We start from the raw sequence: 20,356 nt of genomic DNA, 5'->3' as shown, positions 1-20,356 counted from the left end.
AATATTTTATTAATTCAGTTAAATAATAATAACAAAAGAATCAATATCATACAATTGATGGTAGGTATAATAACTAGAATAGTATTTATAAAGAATGTAAAAACTAAATAATGATTTATAAACTCTAGGTACGCTCCACCACAATCCTAGGCTAAAAATGAGTAGATACCTATTATTCTTTATCTCCTGATTATATTTACGTTTTAATGTATTTGTTAAGCCGTAATGAAACTATTCAATTAAAATTAAAATAAACGATCTGACAAAACGAGAGGCTTAGGTATTAAAAATAATGCTAATAATGCTAAGGTGTGTAGTTTTAAATTTCAGTTGGTAAGATCGTCAATAAATCGCAACAAGTCCTCATTTTGCAAGTTCAGGAATATTTTTCGTTGGCTTTAATGGTAGGTGTGAACGAAACCATACTTTCACAAGTAAGTTAAGGCAATACTTAATATTCATAAAATATGCCAAAACAAAGTTATCTACTTTTAATTGTGTAAATTTGGTTTCCAATAAGAAAAAGTAATGATTAAGTAACTGAAACATCATTTGCGGTTCTTCCTACACGTGAAACTATTTTTTTTTACATGATCTCGTAATTGTTCGTTACGATTACGAAACAACCAACAATGATACCGAAATTAGACAATTATTTGTGTTAGTTACTTTTAAAATGTTTATATTAAAATTGCCTAAATAAAATCCTTAAAAAAACAGGCGTTTGAATTAGTTCAAATCCATTGTATTAAAAACCATGTACCTATACCTACCTATGAATTATGATTGACAAGATTGATTTTGTTGAAAAAAATTTGAATTATACTTAAAGCGAATTTATTCAAGCACGTGTGCTCATTTATAATAATATTATTGGTATGAATATAACCTAACCAAATTATAATATATTATATTATTGTTGTTTAAAACAAGGTGACAGCTATTTATTTAGGTATTAATGCGTATTTTCATATGCTGACAGTATAGTTATCGCTTTTTATTTGTAGGTAAATTTCACACGGACGACTTATTTTGAAAGTTCTTCTGCAGCACGCGTACATATAGTTGTGTATTAATATTACTGACTCAGAAACAACTAAATTTAATTGAAAGCAATACGAATTTAATATTGATGTGCATTTAAATAAATTGTATTTTATTGCAATTAGTTTGGAGTACAACCAACGTTAAAATAATGCAATGACGTTATTATTATTATATTATATATATCGCACTTTTTTGCCTAATTTAATTTAATATTTTACATACTAAAAATTGTACATATTATTATAACAACGTTTAATACCAGCCACCAAGCACATTAATATTTTTATTATTATTTTAAGTTATTCTTTATCATCGTTTTGCAGTATCAATATCCCATAAAGTAAAAGGTGTTGTTCCAGTGTATAAACGGCTGCATCCGAGTTGGGTCCCGAATTAAAAGTTGCCATAGTAGTTATACTATTGTTTAAAAAAATTATACGCGTTATAAATGTATAAAACATTAATTTTATTAAATAAAAAATATAACTAAAAATATAGCCAGTCGATATCAATGACAATATTTTTTATTTGGACTGTGCATTTACTTAAAATACTTTGTTACTTACTCAAAATAATCCCGGACCAACCTAGTATAGTACCTGAAAAAATCTAGGACCAACTAGAGTAGTACCTAAAAAAAAAACAGTAAGATACGATTGAGAACGTTACGATTAAGAACGTTATTTTTGGTAACACGATTGAGAACGCTCGATATTTTTATTTTTTTTCAACGTTGCCAAATTTAATCGAACAATAATTTGAGCACGATAATCGGCTATCGAACGATTAAGAACGTTAGGTATACCTTTTTGACTGAACCATTAATACAGTTGATTTTTATATTTATCGGATTAACCGTATGTTATTTTTAACTTTTATAGTCGGTTAAAAATAGCAACGATATAACAGGGTAAAAAAAAGAAATACCAATAAAAAAAAAGGAAAAATTAATTAATATTCATATATATAATATGTGGTATGTAGCAAATAAAAGTTGTAATAATTTCTTAAAATATCTAGAGTATGTTGGATTATGTTATCCCGCTTTAACTAATTTATAGGTAACTCATTAGTCATAAACTCATAACATATTTATTACATTTTCTATACATATTTTTATAATATTCTACATGTTTTACTTTTTTTTACATATTTAATACATATTCTTATAATTCTACATTTTTAAACATATTTATACTACATACCTAAGTGACGTTCTTCAAGAATATTTGTTAAATGAAAATAATAAATGATATGGCAACGTTGCACGTAAATTCGTTCTCAATCGTATTCTTTTTTGGGTTTTTTTTTTGGGTCAGCGGTAAGTTCTTTGTTATTTTTAACTTTTAAGTGTTCTCAATCGTTTGGCCAAAAAGGTATAATGTTCTCAATCGTTCGATAGCCAAAAAAAAACCCGCACCCAACTACAGTGTAGTATCTGCGATTTAACCCTATAGTACTTGGGACCCTACTCGGATGCGCCGGTATTAACGTCCGTACTAAGTCCTAACTTAAAGCATACATTTAGGTGACTGATGTATTATCTGATTTAACTGTTTTGGTTTACTCTATCGTCGGACCGTTAAATTTAAAAAAAATGGAATAAATTATGTCTCTAGTAATATTATGTTCCAAATATAGAAGTTATAATAGTATTATATCATAATTTATACGCGTAAATCAAACGGTCAACTTACGGCAAGTAGTTTTTTTTTATGTGCAATATTGTCCGTCTATTCCATAGGTATATGATTGTTGTAATATTTCTGGGAGAGAATCATTATTATCATTATTTTTTTCTTTGAACGATTATGATTATAAAAACATTTAATTTTAATTTACTTTTTTTAGCTTCGTATTTTAATTTAATTTAATTCATGGAATTTCGGATAACATAATTGAGCAGATTGTTACATAACACGAAAAGATCGAAGATCGCACTACCCTTCAAAATATGTAACAACTATTTTTTTTTTTTTTTACTACGCACGTACAAACGGCTACTTACCTAAACATTAACTTCGATCTCTGTAAAAACGCTTAATGAATAAAATAGTATTATAAGGGACAAATCGATGATCAAGTGACATGTTATAGTCATATAAGTAATAAGTTGTTAAAAATGTCCATAATGTTATGGATTAAGATCAAAGACACAAATGAAAGTAATCATATATGCACGAGCATCTCACCTAAAATAGGAACTACTATCATTGCAAAACACAGTTAGGTATCTATGATACAAAATTGAATGTTAACAACGTAAAATGCGACAAAAAATTTGGCACATTGAGTATATACATTTATACTAAACAATAACGATTTAAAAAAAGAATACGGAATATTAATTTATTCATATCTTAAATTTACGGGTAGTTTAAACAATACGTACCCGATGGATATGGATTTTGGGAACATCGGAATACGATCGTCATGATCAAAATAGCGTGTTAATATACAGTGAAATTATTTTGATCTGTAGATAATATTATTATAAATTCGTGTAGTGAAATATTTAAACCTTAGGGTAATATTATGTAAACATTATATTATATATTATTAATATACCAGTTTTAGGCAGAGCACCCACAAGAGGGAAGGGATGACGCTGGACCTGGAATATATGGGTCCGTTTAAATGAATTTGTAATTTTTGAAATATTAATAGAAATACTTATTTTATATTAAACAATATTTTACTGTATAAATGTATATTATGATATATCGAGTAGGTAATTTTATTATTTTAAGCTATGGGTTAGCCATTGATTTCCAAGAAATCAATCCATCCAAGAAATGGGACACCTATATCGTTTGTAATGGATTGTATTTTGTCGAAAGTTTTGTATAGGGCCAACAAAAATATTATGCACGTGGATCATACAATTGATATGGGTGGCCTGGATAGGTACCTATATTGTAAATATGGTTCACCAAGTGATGATAACCCAGCAGTATACCAAACGGGACGGAATGCAATATTTCAATATGTACGACGGAAAATCATTAAAGGAAACTTTAATATCAATCTATATTGTGGCATGGTATAATCTATGGTACAAATAAAAAGAAGTATGCTAAACACGAACCTTGTTTTCGTCTTAGTTCCTGCATGTGTAACGCCTTGAGTTTTTGTGCATATTGCATTGTATAAGATTAAATGTATACGGGTGACGTCATCTTGAATTTATTGATGGTTGCATATAATAAGCATTGTTCTTTAACAAAAATTTGCACGGTCTTATCATTGAGTAGCATACTTCTTATCATGGTAGAATCTATCGTCCTGCACAGGGTAATGTGGCGACGATCGATGTGAGAATCGTGGATATGAGATTGGTGCAGTGAGAGGATTGGCTTTTTTTGTAATTTTTGTTCGTTTTCGGAACGATTTTAGTAAAAACGAGATTTTGGTCTACAGCTATTACATACCGGTAACCAAAAAAAAAAAATAAAACCAATCGAATCGGTGAAAATCTTTTGACTCGGGAAAACGCGTAAAAATTGTGCCTACAAAATATCGCAGGTTTCTGTTTTCCTGACACGTTTTAGTTGTAGCGTCATTTGGCTTTTAGCTTTAACTATGGGTCCTGTCACAGTCGACGTCAAGGACCAAATATCCAAACTAAAATATCTAATGACAAAAATATCCAAATTTATCTGTTTTTACGTAAATTAGTAAATTACACTTTATAATAAAATTAACTCAAATATCAAATTATTTAATTATAAAAATATACCTAATATAATGAAAAAAAACCAGGATAAATATTTGCTGGAGTGGTAGCAAAAGTGGACCGTAAAACAAAAGCTCCTGCAGATGCCAACCGAAGAAATCATGAAAAGAAGATTAAGGAGACAAAAATTGAAGAACAATCCAATAAATCCTAACTGTCTTAATCAATTAATTATTGAAAATGATTGGTGTTATTTGGATGACAAATCAACACGATTTTTGTTGCGCGAGAACGGAATTGACGAACGGATAATTGTTTAAAATATCTAACAGAATCTTCTACATGTATATGGACGGAAATTTTTCAATGGCTCCACTAATGTTTCAATGTCATTCGAATTAAAGTAAATAGTGTTTTTATAGCTGCCGCTTTTATTTTGCTTAAAAATAAAACAGAATCTAGTTACGAAGAAATGCTTCAAATCATAATACATAAATGTGCCGAAAGAAATTTGTTTCCGGACCCACAGATAATTAATGTGGACTTTGAAAAAGCTGTAATCAATGCTATGAAAACTGTTATTGGAGAAGATGTACAAATCCAGGAATGCTTTTTTCATCTCTGTGTACCCACAGAAAAATATAACAGTTAGGTCTTGAACAATAATTGTACAGGTCAAATGAAGAGTTTTCCCATTTTTGTGGCATGTTAGACAGCCTGGCGTTTTTACCAATAAATCATATTAATACAGGTAAATATAGTTATAACTTAAAATATAATTTAATAATTTTAAATATTTAAAAAATTTTAAATTTTAAATGTCCATTAATAGCTTGATTTGTTCAAGGATTAAATTATTTAAAAAGTATCATGCCTGAAGAAGCTACAGATTTGGTCGAGTATTTTGAGCGCACATATGTAGGGTAGTATAAAAAAATTGGGAACGGGCAATTGGAGACACGTATAAGATTTCGAAAAAAAATCTCCTCATTTTCCACCATTTGTCTGGAATGTAAGAGACGTAACATTAAACAACGGAGATCAGACTAACAATATACTCAGTGAGGGATGGAATAATCGGTTTTCCAACTTAGTAAGTACTTATTCATTATTAGGTATTAAAATTCAATTAAAATATTTAATATAATTTGTTTAATATTAATTAAGGTGAATCACAAACATCCAACAATTTGGACATAGATTACTAAGATGCGGCATGAAAATGCAGCAGACGAAACTAAAGTCGCACAGCGTAAACTGGGTACTAATGGACCACCATCGAAAAATAAAAATAAAATATATATTAAAACATCTTTGCAAGGAGTACAATGATGGAAGAAAGGACATTCAACATTTTTTAAATGCTATTGCTAATTTTATTAGAAAATTAAATAAAATTTTCTATTTTAAAAAACGTTTTTCTAAATTTTTAGTGAAGGCAGTAATTTTTTTTAACAAATTATTTGACATTTTACTATCATATTATCATCTAGGTTTAACTAATTTGACGTGTAAATTTTATAATTTAATATTTGAGCTAATTGTATTTGACAATTTTATATGAATGTTATTGTTTTTACAATTATGTGTGTGTGTTTTTTTTTAAAAACATTTTTCTAAATTTTTAGAAAGTAGTGTAGGTAGTCATTTTTTTAGCAAATTATTCCTGTATTCATAAAAACAAATTGTTTTACATTTTATTTTATATTATTTGACAATTCGACTAATGTGTGTGCAGTATATTTTGTGATATTATTACTACTGACGTAATTAATATATTTATGAGTTAATTTTATTAGAAAGTAAAGTGTAATCTACTAATTTACGTAAAAACGGATAAATTTGAATATTTTTTCGAGAATATTTTGGTTCGGATATTTCGACCGATTACCGCGTCAAACAGTGGAACAGCACGATGATTTGACGCGGTAATCGGTCGAAATATCCTTTAGAGAAAACGTACTTTTGGGGAAAATTTAAACGATTCCTGTCCTGTTAGCGGTATACAACCATGGCGGGTATAGAACGCCGGACCGTGGAATGAGGGATCATGATAATATATTATTAATTGTATAAATAATGATTTTTGAACGAATAATACAATATTATAGATTATTACATCATAATAATTTAACCGAATAATATTGTACGACACGTATGTGCGTTTCTACAAATATTGTCGTTCAGACGAGATACTCGACGGTGAAACGAGGCATGTCGTCGCGCGGTTGCCAGCCACCGCGGGGCGGTCAGATCTCCTCGTCGGCTTCGATGATGATCTTTTCCGACGAGTTGAGCCGCGACTGGCGGAGCGACGCCACCGACGATCTCGGACTCGCGATCGACGGCGCGCCCACGGCACCGCATCCCGGTTGCTGCGCGGACGCCATCGCGGCGGCTGCCTTGCCGTTGTGCTTGACGACGGTGGACGCGGCGACGACGGCCGTGGCCGAGGCGGACGACACGAAATCGCAGCCGCCGCCGGTCGGCTTCCGCCGTTGGTTGTGCCGGAACGACGCGTCCGAGCTGAGCACCACGGTCCGGTAACCCTTGCAGAAGCACCAGTCCGGATAGTGGGTGGTGAGTATGCGGCGGAACGCGTCCCGGAACTCGGTGTTGAATATCGAGTAGATGATCGGGTTGAACGCCGAGTTGGAGTAGCCGAGCCACGTGAGCACCTTGAACGCGGCCTCGGGTATGCACGTCTTGCAGAACGCCGCGATGATGTTGACGCAGAAGAACGGCACCCAGCACAGCAGGAACGTGCCCATGATCACGCCCACCGTGATGGCGGCCTTGTGGTCGCTCACGTGGTACGGCGACGTGTGGTGGTGAACGGCCGTCAGCGTGGCGGACGACGCCGCGGCCGCACCGGTCGTCGTGGTCGTCGTCGTGGTCAGCGGCCGCGTGACCGCCCGGATGCTCTGCACGTGCTTCTGCGCGTACCGGTACAGCCGGCAGTAGATGCCGATCATAACCACGCACGGTATGTAGAAGCTGATGCACGATGATATGATGGCGTACTCGGGCGTCAGGTCCAGCGCGCACCGCATGTACTCGGTGTCGCCCGCGTGGAACACAACCGGTTTTGGCGGCCGGTGTATGCTCAGTATGCAGATGGGCACCACGGACACGAACGCGGCCAGCGCCCAGACCCCAGCGATGCCGAGCAGCGCGTTCCTCCGGTTCAAGTACGTCGTGTACCTATAACACAACGAACATCAGTTGATATAATAGGTAGGTCAATAACGTTGTCGAACGCGACGAATATGAACATCGTACTACATAATGTGCGATTCGGGTAACATTTGTGATGGGGAGGCGCTATGTCGTTCCAAGTGACTCGCGAGAGACTTCGCTACATTATGGACGTCGTTTGGATGGTGCATGGAATAATCTTTATATTTAGAAACTATAAAAACAAGTGAGCTGATAAAGCACTCGACGCGAGCAAGTTGTCGTCTTATAGATCGGATAAAGAGTAATATAATAAGACCTAATATAACCAAAACACTGCATATTTCAGACGTGTGCTTAAATCAAGGTATAAGATGCCGCACCTTTAAGTTCTATAATTTTAAACGCTATTATCTACGTATATTATTTAGTACACTACTTGTTATAATTCGAGTGAAATCGAAGAAAAATTATGATTTTCATTTATCTATACTTAAACTAGACATTATAGCGTCAATAGACTGCGGATATAGTTATGCAATAATATTATAATCGAAATATAATGCTTTCTGAGATTTTAATCCTACATATAGATTATCTGATTAAGTATCTAGAACCTCGATGAAATCGTTTGATAAATGTAAGGTTTAGTTTACGTTAAATTCCATACAACTTCATATCAAAAACACAACAGCATAATTTCATCATCCTAGAACAAATATTACCAGTTGGTACGTCAAAGCTGCATCGCTTATAACTATAAACAAAAATGTTCAATTTTATTTAATAGTATTTACTCAAGTTCCTCTTTGATCATTAACATTAATTGTAATTTATCGTAGAAAATTTAAAAGTGTTTAATATATAGGAAACGGTAAAAAAAATGGAATTTAATTTGAGCTGTCTGTTAGAGGAGTCTTCTGAGTAATGTAAAAAAAAAAATTATAAATCAAACTAGTTGAGCTTACATAATATTTTATTCCTTTAGGTACCTATAGCCTATAAACTTATGCACAAGTGGTACTCACATTTTTTTTATAAAAAAAAAAAACAAATACTGGGGGACTTTACGAGGAAATGGATTCATAAAAATTGAGACCCGTTTTATTTACATATCGTTCTATACCTACTTGAGTGGTATACTTATAATTGTTCAGGATTTGATTATATTTGTCGTCCTCTAAAGATGTAATCGTTTATATTGAAGTAGAAAGTTAGCAGATATGATAATATTATCTGACCTAATTTAACCACTGTTCGTTGATTTCTGTTAACCGTTATCTACATGCGACCTTTTGTCGTAAAAAAATTCAATGAATTATCTTTTAGCCAACGTAACTTTAACCCTATTGTATACTACGAACTAAGATTTTGTAGTTTTATAAAGCACTAAAAAATAAAATAAAAAATAGAAATAAGTACTAAAAACAAATAAAAAAAGCACCAACAGTTCTAAGAAAATCATTAAAAATGTTTTTTTTTTTTTAAACTAAGAAAACCATTTTCAGACGAAGTAATTTTGTTTTGTTCTTTGAATACGGAGAATCTATAACTTGTACGTAATATTATATAGAAATACCAGAAATAATGTAAAAATATGAAAGCGTCATATGATAAAAAGTTAGTGTTTAACTTTCAAAAGACACGTTGATTTAGAGTATAATATTTCGTAAAAAAATTATGTCATCATAGAATAACAACGCCGTTCACCGTGATGGTTCTAATTTGAACATACAGATGGCGTGGCAAATATATCACTGAAGTAAAATAATATTTATACAATGTGTAATGTATAAAATATTACGCGATTCCATTTTTTTTTACTGTATTCATATTTATTGATTCAAAGTAAATGAACTTAAGAAGAATAATTATTGTAGTCCATTTCGAGCAGAAAAAATAATGTAGGTATGAACCTATAGTCTTTGAGTTACATCATAAAAGTCGCAGCAGCTGGTATGGACGATATTGCATATCTCCGAGAAGAAAACTAAAGCTGCGAGAAGTATATGGAACAAAAAACCCTAGGGTTTTCTGAAAGTTGTATTGTACTTGCATGGGGAAACTGTAATAACAATTATACTTATTGTAAAGTTCTAATTATAAAATCGCATCAGAAAAAACACAACGGGTAGTCTAACTCCCTCGTATATAATTGCCTCTCAGGTCTCACAAAAAATTAAAAAGGGTTTCATAAACTTTTCTAAAATAAACAATGAAATTAATAGCGTTAATATACAGAATATAATAAAAATAACGAAAAAAAAAACATCTTAGCAGTTAAACGTATGACAAAAGTTATGACAATCATAAGGATGATAATTTAAGAAATATATTTATGACAGAAAATTCCTAAAAAGATTAAAAAAAAAAAATTATTGTAGGACACACAGTAATTTATTCCAAAGTAACAAGAGTCTAACTTATTTAAAGCACGACTGCACGCTCTCGTCGTATATTTATTAATTAATTATAATAATGTACTGTGCACGATAACGAACAAGTTTTCGAATGTTTAAAATACGCACGGGGCCAGTTTATCTGTGGAATAAAAACGTTTAAGAAAAAATAAAACGAATAAAAAAAGCTATTATTATATGATATACTTTCATAAAATATTTTTATTATTATAATAACAGCAGCAGAGCTTATACGTATAAAAGCTATACGCGATGTACATTTGTGTATCCTGTAATTCAGATTGTGCTTCGGTGAAATGCGATTGAAGCGTATACATAAAAAATATACACAGTCCTTTGAAGTCTGTTCCAGTTTACCATTGCCACAGCCCCGCATAGCACCCTTTATAAATATCCTCGGACATATTATATGTACACGTGCACGTATAATACATCTGCACATACACTGCAGGTCTAATAACGACATAATCATATAGTAATAATAATATTATACCCCCATAAAGTGCAGAGAGTTGAACGCTGTGGTATTTTAATATTATATTATAATATAATATATACACGTATATTATGCGCATGTATAATATTATTATGCTTTTACGGAAAGCGTATTGTCGGAAAACATAATAATAATAGCATAATATAGAGGTACCTATATAGTATGTTCGACGTTTAAGAGAGTGCACATAATATGACGGTTGACTAGTGATTTTAAAATATTATACGAAGTTGTATATTATATTTATGTTATATAACATATTATTTTCATCATGACTGAGTGAGTTCTGATAGCATGCGTTAATACGAGATATCCTGATATCGTTGGGCTCGTATTAAAATATATAAAAAGAATAATATATTTTACGTTGTATAACCTATTATAATAATTTCACGACGATAATTTCAAAGAAACATAAAAACGCAGACGGTTGAAAACGGATGAATATAAAAAAATCTTAAGTCTCATGAGCTTATTCCGCGGTAGGGTCGCTGAAGAACGTTTGAAATTTCGAAGATTATTATAAGGGCGGTGAGGTTTTATCTCGAGGTCGTCTTTAAAATGCAAATGGCGTTTTGTACGAATGGCATGATGGTGTTTAGTCCCGAGGTGGTCAGATATGCGTACCCAACTACAGTAATAATAATAATAATTAACTATAGACAGGCAAGCAGTAGTTGTATATTAAGTAGGTGCATAATATATATATATGTTACAGGCAAAGTATAGGTACAATTATTGGGCATTTTATACAATGCCCTTTGTATATTGGGCAATATAGATACCGGATGAGATGATTTAATGAAATATGATAAATCGTAAAACATAGTTAAAATAAACTCAAATTATTATATGTCACTAGTTTGTTTGTTTTTCCCGTATTTTTACAATGGGGATGTCCGCTTGTCCATACATTATACGCCTGTACGTAACATAATATATTATAACTATATTTACTGATTTATAAGTTATATTAGATGTAGGTACATCAAAATGTCATGGTAGCAGTACGTGCGACAATAAGTAAAAATAAAATTAAAAATAACTTATTATACTTTCTAATAATACAAATACATGTTATTATTCATTAAATCATCTCATTCGTCAACTGTATTGCCCAATATACGAAGGCCATTGTATAAAATGTCCGGACAATGTATAAAATGCCCAAATTGTATACTTTGCCCGTAACATTTATATTATACACATCTGCAGTTGTCGCCGTGTGGTTTTCCAGAGATCTTTTCACGTCACGAGAATTTCGTACAAAATTGTATAAACTTCAAAGACGATGTCTAAATCGATATTCGATTTGCCGAGGATGCAGCAGGGTGAATTAAAATTCCGGTGGTGATAATAAAATATTAAATTTTTGAACGCGCTAAGGGTGAAGCGACGTTCGTTATTTAAACGTTCCTATTATTATATATTATGCGTTATGCACATGCATGTACGGTGGTGACCGCAAAAGTAAGGTAGTTTTGTGGTTTGGGGTTTTAACGGAAAAAACTGGCACGGGCGGCAAGCGACGGGTAGGTATATATATGTAGGACATACGTGTTTTTAAACTACGACAAACAAAATTATAGCGGTCACTCGGAACTAGAGAGAGCTTTTGAATTCGGTTGGCAAACCGTCGGGATTGCGTTTTCAGGTCAATCGGAATAAATAACTGTGATAAACAGAATAATATATTATATATTATAATGTATGTACTATGTATACATAACGCAAGGGTGATGTAATAATAATTATTATACGAGTCATGTCAGGGTGTATACATATATGTCGAAAAATACATCGTTCTCGTGTCTGATGAAAGCATACATATTTCACTTTGAATTTTTAATGTTATGGAAAACCATGATAATAATCTTGTTTACAAAAGTTATAATAATAATAATAATAATAATAATATAGTGTTCGATTTCAGATTTACATAATATGATACCTATTATCTCCGTTGCAACATTATGTATTACATATTTACATTTACATTTTGGAATCGCAATAATAAAGTCAATCATTGATTATAATATTATAGGTAGGTATACCTATTATTATTATTATTATTATTATTATTGCAATATAATAATAAATAATCCATAATGCGTTGAACTTAATACCTAAATCCAGCTAAGTAAATCTATAAGAATATTGGCTGAACTGAAAAAAATTGAATAGAAAAATATATTATACAACTTTTATTTATTTTTATTAAACGAGCGTTTAATATAAAACTCATTGAATAGGTAGGTGAATAAGTCTAGTACTTATTTAAATTATTAGTGAAAAAAAAAATAGATCTTTACAATTTGTATGTCAAATCAAATTCAAATAAGAAAAATCGTAAGGTGGATGTAAGGTTTAGAACTGGTTAGGAGAGAGTTTAGGGTATGCCACAAGTTTGAAATGTTTGACCTGAATGAAAATATTTTTCTGAGTAAAATCCACATAATATTAAATAATAATTATTATTTTTATTAAAATAAATAAAAACTTATTTTTATCATTATCAACAGGAATAATAGTCAATTTAACACGTGATGAAAGCATTTATATGGTACATGACAACTGCTGTTTTTAAACGAATTCCGCTAAAGATTAAACGTAGTATATTGTAGTATATTGCTCCAAAGGATAAAGTAAAAAAAAAATATATATATTTAAGGTCAAAATGGCAACCAATTTTTCCAATTTAATTTCACTATCTCTAACGCGAACACCGGGGGTTGCTATGCCCGTCACGTTCGTTCATCAACTTTCTCGCGTAATTGGGTTCAAATCAATGTTATCCACCCTATGCTTCGCCCAACCGCGTAGTCCCGATACTTGGTACCGGCAGTGAATTTTAACACGTCAATATGATTAAGCAAGTCATGAGTAAACCTGTGGCTTTCGATTATGTTACACACTGCTACCAGTTGTCAATCAAATTTAACGATCGTACATAACTTTTATATGATTATATGTATACCTTTGTTCTAAAATCAGTTCGTAAAATGGTACGAACATTCTGCTATTTCACTAGTGACATTGATGTTTATAGTTTAACATATAATATTAAAAAATTGATCCAGGCATATTGTTAAATAACACTATTGGCTTCATTAATATTGATGTCAAATTAATATAATTATCACATTTTTTAATTTTACAGATAAAAAAATATTATACTTTGTTAAAGTACATAAAATAAAATATTATATTATGAAATGATAATATAAATGAAATAGATTTTAATGTAAGTCTATATATATAATGTTTAAAAAGCTTAAAACTACGATATTCTAACACTGAGTAGAAAATTATTGATATGAATATATTATTATGACTAATGGGTCTTAGATTAGTTAGATTAGAGTAACATTTTTTTTTTTTTTTTTTGGTTTATTTTAATTAATTGTGAACGGATTAAAACGTTGGATACCTTCCTAACTATATACATAATATTTTACTCGTTTTAAAATACACTGTAAGTTTATACGTTAAATTACTTTATATACTCAAGCCCATAGGCCATTCATAAAGTATAAAAACTACTTTTGAAATAATTTTTCCTTAAATTAAGCTTAGCAAGTTCATCTTAAAGTTTATTTTACACTGTACGTTAAATTTACACCGGTGTATATGCACGTTGTTAAAAAAAGTTTTAAAATATTTCAGCATATTTTTGTGGTAGCTTATATATTTTTTCTCGTAGAGTTTTTCACGCCCGGAATCTATTAATTATTTTTATAACCTACATAGATTTATAAAAAAAAAAATCATACGTATATATTTTTATATACGTATAACGTTATTATTTTTGATATTTTAGCAGAATAAAACTAGATTTTTTAGCAACTCATTACCTAAATCATAATTACCAAGGTTGCATTGTTTTAAATTAACAGTAGTTTAATTTACAACGTTTCATTCTTGTATAATCAAGTGTTTCCTACTATAATAGCGTTAACGACTTAATTATTAAAAAATAAAAGCACTCGGTATTCAATTTTTATATTAAAAAAAAAATAATTTTGTCATTATATTATATTATTGTTAATTCAAAAATGTACCGGTAAAAATTTTATCATCCCAATATTATAAATGATATTTTCACGGATTCTTTGAAATTCTTGCAATGAAAATATTAACTGTATAAATCACTCGATTACCCCGTGCATGCAAACTAACTGTAGTTGCCATGATTTTTATTTTGTTAACCATGATATAACTTATAAAATATGATTTTTCATTTTAAAATAACATAAAATTATTTGTTGAAATTTGTCTATTATTACTTGGCTTTATGAATTAGTCATTAAATCAACGCAAATAAAAGATAGAATATATGTGTTTGTAATTTTTCTACATAGCTTTTTCAATAGAACTATCCATCTTGTATCCAATATGGCAATATATGGTACATCTTATTGTATATGATTTTAAAATACGATAATAATATTTGTAGCAACAAATAAAATATATAATATAGAAATGACATGGCAAATAAAACAGTCGTAACTAGCTCATCCAATAAGCAAATGTCATTGTCGTTTTCATGTTCGAGACAATAATAATATCGCGCGTGAACCCTTTACACTCTAGTCATACCCAAGTAGTTGTACAAGGATTTCGGAAAACCGAAATCTAATATATGTATATATATATTCACAGTAAAATGGAAACAGTTGAAGATATTTAGATAGCTCTGTCTCGTACTGAGATGTATCCTATTTGGAATCAATTTTGTCGAACCAATTTGTATAAGATTTATATGTGCACGTGCGACGTAGATTTACGATATCGATGAAGCACCGTTACCGGTTTGCAATAGTAGTCTAAATAAATTACTTGATATTCATACAAGTGATTTTCAAGGGAAGAGCGAGGAGAATAAAATACGTGAATAAACGTATTATTAAAAAAAATACATGTTTAAGAGTCACAATAGTGTTAAAATAATCAATAATTGACATTATTATTAATAAGGTGTAATAATTTGAATGAAAGAATATATTAAATATGTATGTATATAGCATATATATATATATGCTATTATTAATAAATAATTATATTAGGTATCAGCTATGCTTATTTATTTTTGCAGGGAAGGTCGAAACTTTAAATGTGTTATTATTCTTTATCACATTAAAAAATATATATATTATTTTTAAGGTCAAATCCTGGTATTTAAGTCACCACTTGCCTCAGTGGATCTTTGATGTGAATGTATCTGTCGAGTGATATGGCGCATAGGTTGAGTATGGATGCGGTGGAGCACATTACGTCTATGGCAGTCCATATGTCACAGAACTTGGCGCCGAACATCCAGTAGCCCTGCAGGTCGTTTACTAGCGCGAAAGTCATGACCAACGCCCCAACAAATAGGTCAGCGATCGCCAGCGAGGCAAGGAACAGGTTGCCGATCCTTCGCAAGCCTCTGTCGGTGTAGATGGCCATGCACACCAGCACGTTGCCGGCGATAGACAAGAATATAACGACGATTAGAAACGATCCTGGAAAACATAAATGCCTGTGTAAAGTGAGATTGTTATACCAAACATTTTAAAATGTTAACTACCTATTGAAATTGAATTTAAATTTTTCTTATGTCCTATGGTTTGTCGGGATCAATCAGTACAATTCGAGCATTTTAATTTTGTTCTAAAAGTGTAGTCGATAAGTTTTAGTATTTTTATCTACATGATACGTTAGTACAATAAAAATTGAATATTTATATCAGATTTTGAGCAGAGCAATGAATGTATTGGTTTTACAACGATGTGTATTTTTTAAATTAACATAATCATTTTGTATTGTTTAGAACTTTAGATGGCACTTTAAATGGTAAAAAAAATATTAAAAGCTCGATCATCAACGTTGAGGAGTTTTTGGTAGCAAATTGGATCTATTTTGTCAAATAATGGGTTGAATTAGAAATTTCTCAGTATTTTTTAAAATAATTTTTTTGCATATAATAAATTACGAAAAAAAAGATTTTTACCCAAAACTAGTTTTCAATAGAATCGGTTAGATTTTTTTGTTATAATTTAAAAAAAAAATAACAACCGTAGATATAGGTATTATGTATTTAATGACATCTTCAAATTATTTTGAATTTTTTTAAGCTGTTTATATTTAAAATGTTCAACTTATTTTGGTTGTCATTAGATTTATATACAATACTATTGTTGTTTGTGAGTAAGGAGACTTGAAATTATAAAACAAGGTTTCTCATGAGTTTTTATTACAATAATTTAGAAAAATACACACACACACACACCCATATATATATATATTATATATATGTTCTATAAGAGTTTTAACTTATAATTTTGTAGACAAGACATAATGGCCAACAGACAGTCTCATCTAAGAATCATTTTTCTTCCTTTATAATCTCTAACTTCAACTCAAAAATCGAAATAAAAGTGTATTATACACATACAATAGGCAATCATAGCTTACGTTTAGTGTCAAATGATAAAAGATATAGGTCAGGTGACTGATTTAGATATCAGATTTGAAAGCTCTGCATTCTCACGCAAAAACATTGACAACTGACAAGAATATGTGGAGAGCCCCTAATGGATACTATTCAAAGTACATATCATCCGATGGTTAACTCAAGATGTTTGAATTGTAATGTGGATTTAAAAAAATGTATGAAGTACAGATTGCAATACATGCTAAATTAAACCTTAAAAGAAATATCAGAATATTAATAAGAGAACTAAAAATATAGGGTTTTTTGATATTTAAGTTAGGTGAAACTGCATTTCAAAAATTTAAGCAAATTAATAGAATTTATTGGAATTGTTCTAGTGATTTTTTCCCCCTTTTCCTCTGATAATTCCCGATTTTTTCAAATTTACTACTAGAGTTGGCTTATTGAAACATCAAAGCTGAAAATCAAAGTTTTTTCTGCTTCAAAAGGTGATGACGGACACACATTGTAAAATCAATATATTCATCGTTCTACCCATCAAAATGTTATTTTGAAAAAAAATTCAGTTTTAAGTACAAACAAAAAAAACTACATCATCACCGATAGTTTAATATAATAAATGGTTTATTTTTTTAACGAACTCAGTTTTATACCTATTTTAATATATTTATTTAGTTGTACTATCAGTTATGCTATAAATATTTTGTTATTATTTATTGTTTTGTTCGACAAAAAAATTATAACAAACCGTTAAGAACCAAAGTCCTATCTATATCACCATGTTGGTATATTTTTATTATTGAAGTAATAAAAATATTGAAATTTAAAAAAAATAAAAAAAATAGATCCGCTTTACATGTCAAAATCGCATCTTAGTAATTTGTTATGGTTATATTAAGTGATTTAATGGTTTGTCGTTTTTAAGCACCAAGCATTATCTAAGATATTATTTATATAGGTATATAATAAATGTTGTTATTTATTTATATTTTGTACCACCGTAGACTTTAGGGTTTTATCGATTCCACCGTTTTAATATCAATTCCACTGGCTATCGATTCCGTCCGATATTTATTTATATTAATTCCACCGGCTATCGATTCCAGCGAGCTTTTTTATTTATTGATTCCGCCGGCTATCAATTTAGGCGGATATTTGTTTATGCTGATTTCACTGACTGTATTTTTTTTAATCAATGGTGTAGGTATAAAATCACCCAGTTTACCATATTTTTTTAAATTTAAATAGGTATAAACATTTCAAAGCATTCTCGTAAATAAAATTTATTAAAATAGTAAAATAATATGTTCTACAATTTATTTAGTTAACGTCAAAACAGCAAAAATAATATAGTGTAAATAAAATAAAGTAGATAATAATAAAAATGTAATTATAAAATATATCAATAATATTAATTGATTTATTTTTCAGAATAGTGCTTTGATGCCAGTTTTATATACTTAATAATCTATTAATTTTTGTATTTGAATAGTCTTCAAAAATTTTTTCTATATATTTGTTTCATAATTTTTATTTTTACTTATTTTATTATTATCGAATCCTCTTATAAATATACATGTATCAGTTTGAATTTTTAAATTTAATACATGCGAAAACAAAAATATATTAGGGTGAGCTTTGTTGAATTGATCATTAAGTTGTAGTTTGTTAGGAAGAAATTGAAGTCTGCCCACATTTTTTGATTACATTTTGATGTTTCATCAATATAATTATAATTACTTTTATTTCTAATGATATCAATGTACCTACGTGTAACAAAATATGTCACCCAGATGATATACGCCCAGATTTAGATATTTAATGAAATATCACGGATAATGTTTAACCTAAAGGAAAATAAAATAACACATAAATTGAAAAAAAAACTTTTTCTACTCTTACTGCTTATAGCCTATCCCAATACTCACAACCATGCATTATTTAAAATTAAAATATTTTGTGATTTATAATATAATATAATACTATGTAACAATAATATTAAATCATATCAAAATTAAATTGTCTACCACCGCGAGAATTTCTCCGAGTAGGTATACCTGCAATAATAATAATAATGTCATTTTTAATCACGTTGATTTGTACGAAAAAAATATTTATCGAAAGCTCATCTACGGATAAAATTGAACTATATGTGACTAACATATTTCATAATGCATTTTGTGTACACAATTACTACGAGCGTACTGTATATAGATTTGCGTTGCCTTGTACCGTTCAAGCCGACGCGACGTGATTTGTTTCTGCGGAAGACTTACCAATGCAGAACAGCGGCAGTGCTGTCAGAGCAACCTCTTCGTTGTCCTCGTACTCGTCATTTTCCGGTGTCCCGTTGTTTGTTGAATTTGATATTGAATTGGTATCCTAAAAGCAAAGGAAACATAAAACATCATCAGTGCCAATTCGTTTTAACGCACAATAAGTACATTCACCGCCGTCGGGAACCTAATGCCGATGATGGTTATATATTTTATCGAAATAAACGCACAGGCAGTTTCTTATTTTCGTAGGTAAGCCATAGGATCGTGTGGTGCGTATAACAGCCGTACTGAAGAAAATTCGTTAAATTGGATATACTATTGATTACAGAAGGGGAGAGGGTGGAGGGGCAAAAAATTAAACACTAAACATTCTCAAATTATTGTAGTCTTTTAATAATGAATTTATTTTAAGATTTTGATTTTTGGAATTTTGAAGAATACATAAGCAACGTATTTTTAAATATAAGCATGCAAGCGTCACTGCAGATACCCTTAAAATGGTGGAAAAAATCTCTGGTTGAATAGTAGAAGCCGAAAGACGAAAAAGAAGTATATAAAGAAGTAATATCAATTAATTAATTTTCAACATTGTTTGAGTTGATAATATTATTATATACTATATAGACTAAATATAGTATTATGTCATTTATATAAATCCATCATTAAGAACTAGAAGTATCTTTAGCACATAAGGTTTTCTAACTTAGAATTACTCGTTGATTTTCGATTGAAATGTACCCCTATTTAACCCCGTATGATCTTATATGCAGTATTCGTTTACCTTCTGCGTCAGTGTATAGTAATAATGTTAGTCGCTATTAAATG

At 30.4% G+C, this 20,356-nt stretch overlaps 1 protein-coding gene and 1 long non-coding RNA gene across 2 annotated transcripts in view; one reads left to right on the top strand and one right to left on the bottom strand.

Annotated features, from left to right (window-relative positions):
• The first annotated feature begins 2,183 nt into the window (after positions 1–2,183).
• LOC149055394 (uncharacterized) lies at positions 2,184–6,310 on the top strand. Its single transcript, XR_016191975.1, has 3 exons — positions 2,184–5,474; positions 5,556–5,816; positions 5,891–6,310. It is a non-coding gene; the product is annotated as an uncharacterized LOC149055394 (long non-coding RNA).
• Dop1R1 (Dopamine 1-like receptor 1) overlaps positions 6,182–20,356 on the bottom strand; it is a 234,156-nt gene continuing 219,981 nt past the window's right edge. Inside the window, exons 2-4 of the mRNA XM_089228932.1 lie at positions 19,529–19,634; positions 16,011–16,320; positions 6,182–7,927 (exon numbers count right to left, since the gene is read on the bottom strand). Of these exons, the coding sequence (XP_089085058.1) occupies positions 6,973–7,927; positions 16,011–16,320; positions 19,529–19,634 (1,371 nt within the window). The 3' untranslated portion in view covers positions 6,182–6,972. The remainder of the gene's footprint in view (positions 7,928–16,010; positions 16,321–19,528; positions 19,635–20,356) is intronic.

This window comes from Diuraphis noxia, unplaced genomic scaffold, assembly GCF_037042655.1.
Source record: "Diuraphis noxia isolate RWA-SAM2 unplaced genomic scaffold, SU_Dnox_SAM2 contig0005, whole genome shotgun sequence".
Taxonomy (NCBI): Eukaryota; Metazoa; Arthropoda; class Insecta; order Hemiptera; family Aphididae; genus Diuraphis; species Diuraphis noxia.
This window is presented reverse-complemented; position numbering and strand designations above follow the sequence as displayed.